Here is a 4,297-nt window from a genome sequence, read left to right as displayed (position 1 = left end):
TGCCCGCCAGAAGAGGAGGGGGGGGAGGGGAGGGGGCAACATTTCCGACCCCGGCACCCGACCGCACGGGACGGGGCGGCACAGTAGTCGCGTATCGGCGTTTTGCCAAGGCACACGACTCCATGGAGGTCCTGAATTAGTTACAACTCTTTCACCGCAGGCCGCATCGGGCCGCCTCGGGTGGCGAGGGCGCCCGGCACTCAGCGAGGTAGGCAACCATTCGCACTGCCGCGCGCGGCGTGGGCGGACCTGCGCCTGCGGACCCCGCGGGAGCCTCGCAGTCGCAGCGACAGAGGGGGCGAGGGGCGGAGGGGGCGAGCCGAGAGAAAATTGCTTGTTCCTTAATCTGACGAGGTCGTGAAATATTCAGGTGTTATGAGCTCTGATACGGCGGGCGAAGCTAATTCGTGATTTTTTATTCAGCATGGCGAAGACGGCGCCGCCGGCCGCTGAGCTGCTGGGCCGGCGTGGGCGGCTGCAAGGGCAAGGGTCTACGGCCGCGAGCCCGGCGGCGCCTCCGCACCCGACTCTGGCCAGCATCGGCAGGAGCCGCACCTTCACCATCGAGAAGGAAGAGGACGAAGGTACGAGTCGGCGGGGATTGAATTGATTAAACGGTGCGACTGTGTCGTCGATTTTTCTTTTGTTTTCACCTTCTTTTTTTTTCAGCAAAAGATGCAGATGAGAAAAAGAACCAGAAAGTCAGTTTTGACCGTACGCTGTCGGCGACCGGACCAGGTTCTTCCGTGGTCACCCCTGCTGCAATGCCCACACCAGCCCCGCGCGAACGGCGTCAACGACCTCCAGCAGGCGACGGCGCTGACGCGACCCCCGAGCGTCCCGCGGCCCTGGGGCTAGGGGTGCAGGTTGGCGTGCAGGACGGGGAGGCCCCCACCGCCCCCGTGCCAGCCCCGCGCAGGGCAGCCAGAACCAGGGTGTCCAGCACAGGCGAGCCGGTTGCTTCAACGGCGCCCTCGGAGGAGGCGCAAAGACCCGCTGAGGCCGATGCAGGAAGATGGGGAGGTCGGCGACGTCTGCTCCGTCGCCAGGCAGCTGGCGAATCTTCTTCCTCAGACGCGGAGTCTGCACGCGGTCGTGGCGGTCAGAAGATCGTGCTGGTGACGGAAGCCGAGGTCCACGAGCCACCGTCTGCGGCCAGGTCGGAGGTCGTCCGGAAGGCGCGGCCAGAGCAGGGCGCCTCCAGGAGGGGCTCCGCAATCCCAGAAGCGCTGCTCGACGAGATCAAGAGGATGAGTCAGACCAGCCAAGCGAGTCAGGACAGCACCCGCAGTGTGGAGGAAGGGACCGGCGACACCCCAGAGGAGCTGTCTGCGGGCGGCGGCGACAGGGATGTCGTGGAGGCGCCCGACGCAGGCGGAGCGGACGCTCTGCTGGAGGCTTACGAGGAGCCCGCCGTTGTGCCAACTGCAACGCCCGACGGGGAGGTGAATACGACCACCACGGTCACCACCACCACCACCACCACCACTGGTAGCCATAGCGCCGAGGGGATCCTGATCGTGCCCATCGAGCAGACCGATGCCCCTTCCCATCACGACGACGGGGTACACGTCGAGCAGGCCGCGTCAGCCCCGACGCCCCCTGAAACCGACTCTGACGACGTATCCTTTCCTAGTGTGGCGATCCCCGAGGCACCGATACAGGACCTCCCCGGAGCAGATCCCGTGGAGCTACACCCCCCTGTGACGGTCCCCGAGGAGCAACCTTCCACCCTTGTGCCGATCTCAGACGAGAATCCCTCTTCAGTGGACGTTCCCGAGGAACAACCTTCTCCAAAGACAGACCTCGATGAGCAGCCTCCCATCGAGGCAGTGCTTGAAGACCACCCGCCTGCCCTTCAGAAAGCTTCCTATGAGCACCTCTCCCCCACGACGACGGACCCCGAGGAGGAGCAACCCCCGATTGTGACGACCGCCGAGGAACATCCTCTCCTTGTAACGGCTCCTGAGGAAGTGGTGACCCCACCTGAACTTTCGGCAACAAGTTGCACGCAGGGTGAGCCCCGCTCTGCCCCCCTACCAGCCCTGCCGACGTCGCCGCCACCCGTAGGGCAAGGTCTTCATAAGACTGAGCCGCCCGAACCAGAGTCCCACGACGGGGCCGCCGAGACACCACCCGGACACCGCGCGGGCCGCGGGGACGGGCCGGCGACCGAGGTGGTGGGGGTCGGGGGTCCCACCACGGGCAGGACGCTGCACCGGATGGACGATTCGACGAGGGAACGGCTCCAGCGACACATAGAGAGGTAGGGGCGGCGGACACAGCAGTACTTATGCGTACGTACGCGGTACCGCCCATACTTGACGTGTCTCACCTTGAGCATGGTCTTCCGCAGGGCGGTGCTGGGCGCCGCGGGCGGGCCGCCCGTGTCCCGCGAGGCCCTGCAGGCCGGCCTGGACCAGGCGTCGGCCGCGCTCGCCGCCTTCTACGCGACGCCGTCCTCGGAGGCGGAGGCCGTGCGGCTGCGGAGCGAGGAGCTGCTGAGTCGGCTGCGGCGTCTCAAGGGTGAGTCGGGTGTGCTGCTGGGGGTCGAGGCCGTGCGCTGAGGCCTGGGGACCAAAGTCGCGAGGTGGGACCAGAGTTGAGTTCCGTTTACGGCGCGTTATGTGAGGGCGCCAGCTCCTCTTTGTCTACCGCTGCCCTTTGATGTGGTGAGCTGTGCTTGGTATGCACCCCGTTTCCTCCTCCCTACTACCACCACTACCCCAACCACTACCCACCACCTCCACCCTACTGCGGTGCCAGCACCACGCCGCACCGCACCGCCGCTTTTTCGAAAATGTCTTATGGGAGTACTCGCTGCCGTGCTGCTGTGTGTCGCCCACCCCCAGCACCCCTTTTGTGCCCTTTGTCTCTTTTGTCCGCGCGCCGCACCTCCTCGTCCCCGGGGGCCGGACGCGGCGGTGTCCAGTCGCCGTTACCACCCTCAAGCGCAGGGGAGGGGGTGGGGGAGGGGCACCCTTCCCATCTCTCCTTCCACCCTTTGATCACGCGCCACGCACCCCCTCTGGACCGCAAGGCGGGGCGGGGCGTGTCGGTGTGGGTGTGCGGGGCGCGGCGGGGCGGGGCGAGTCGGGAGTCGGGCGTTCTGCCTCGGCCGCGGCCCCCGCCGGCCCCGTGAGTGTCCACCACAAGCGGCTGCCCCTGTCCGACCGAGTCCCACGGGGTTTAATAATGTGCGCACTGAGTGCCCCGGACGGCCTGGGTGCGGTCTCAAGGGCGGGGCTGAGGACGGCACTCGTTTTATACGTCACTGGGCAGCCGCTCACACACACTCCTTGGCCGTGCCGAGGAAAGCACACACACCCATGCCGCCCTTCGCCTAGAACTCGCGGGTGGCGCCTAACAGATGTACTTTTCCGTTTCGCAGAGGAGGTGTCCGCGAGCGTCGTGTTCCCGGTGTCGGCGGGTTGCCGCGTGGCACAGTCGGGCTCCCCAGTCGGCTCCGGGCCCCCGCAGCCCCCGCTGCAGCCCGGAGGCAGCGGCACGGTCCCAGAGCAGTGCTGAGCCGGAGCTCCAGCAGCCCCTCGGAGCCGGAGCAAACCGGATCTGGCTGAAAGCGGAAAGCCGTCTCATATCACATCACACCACACCCCGGCCCGGGCCCTCGCCGACGCCTGCTGCTGCACCCCTGAGCGGGGGACAGGCGGAGGGAGAGTGAGGGTGTCCAGGTGACGGCAACAAACCCCTTCTATGTCGACTCTTAGACGAATTAAAAACGTGTCGTTACTTCCAACTTGCTTTACCGATTAATCTTGTGTGTGCCCACGCACAATAACGAGAGAACCCCCGCACTGCAGGCAGCCGGAGCAGTAGGATGCCGCAGGGGACACCGCAGGACACCGATCTGCTAGAGTGGCTGGGGCAGCGGCATGTACTGCAGCGCGCCCTGCACTCGTGGGAGGGGACAGCGAGGTGTATGTGTATATGTGTCGGTGTGTGTGTTTGTGTACAGTCGGCCGCGCCCAGCCGCCACCGCGCCCGCTACGCGCCGCCACCTGCTCGGGTATGCTTTTGCGGACTCAGCTTGGGCGTGAGCGACTTGACGCCGAGAATCGATCGAACGCTCCGCAACGCTCGGCCCCGCTCCGCCACGCTCGCCCCTGCCGAGTTGTTGGAAGGGAGCGAGGGGGTGATTAACCGAGAGGGTGGGGGAGGGAAGAGGGATGTTGTGCGATATAAATTGGACGTATTTGGAGAGAAGTAGGTCGCGGCTGAACGCGGAGAGGAGGCTGCGCGGGCTGGACAAGATGGAAGGGCCCCTTGTGCCGGGGGG

General features: G+C 65.9%; 1 protein-coding gene across 3 annotated transcripts; it reads left to right on the top strand.

Moving 5' to 3' along the window:
- The first annotated feature begins 58 nt into the window (after window positions 1-58).
- On the top strand, window positions 59-3,757 carry LOC113205380 (fibrous sheath CABYR-binding protein-like). Of its 3 annotated transcripts, none has more exons than XM_052275610.1 (5): window positions 59-208; window positions 455-584; window positions 670-2,266; window positions 2,357-2,526; window positions 3,392-3,757. In XM_052275610.1, exons 3-5 carry the CDS (start codon window positions 765-767, stop codon window positions 3,526-3,528), a joined length of 1,809 nt encoding a protein of 602 aa, XP_052131570.1. In that variant the 5' UTR covers window positions 59-208; window positions 455-584; window positions 670-764; the 3' UTR covers window positions 3,529-3,757. The 3 variants fall into 3 exon arrangements, with proteins under 3 accessions (XP_052131570.1, XP_052131568.1, XP_052131569.1); XM_052275608.1 differs by having other exon boundaries at window positions 424-584; XM_052275609.1 differs by lacking the exon at window positions 59-208 and adding an exon at window positions 226-354 and having other exon boundaries at window positions 424-584.
- The last annotated feature ends 540 nt before the right edge of the window (window positions 3,758-4,297 follow it).

This window comes from Frankliniella occidentalis, unplaced genomic scaffold, assembly GCF_000697945.3.
Source record: "Frankliniella occidentalis isolate FOCC.00 unplaced genomic scaffold, Focc_3.1 Scaffold694, whole genome shotgun sequence".
NCBI lineage: Eukaryota > Metazoa > Arthropoda > Insecta > Thysanoptera > Thripidae > Frankliniella > Frankliniella occidentalis.
This window is presented reverse-complemented; position numbering and strand designations above follow the sequence as displayed.

Bases quoted from the DNA above. Each gene is read 5' to 3' on its own strand.
- LOC113205380 (XM_052275608.1), top strand. From the start codon at position 425: ATGGCGAAGACGGCGCCGCCGGCCGCTGAGCTGCTGGGCCGGCGTGGG. The intron at 585-669 runs GTACGAGTCGGC...TTTTTTTTTCAG, and splicing joins CGAGAAGGAAGAGGACGAAG to CAAAAGATGCAGATGAGAAA. The intron at 2,267-2,356 runs GTAGGGGCGGCG...GGTCTTCCGCAG, and splicing joins CTCCAGCGACACATAGAGAG to GGCGGTGCTGGGCGCCGCGG.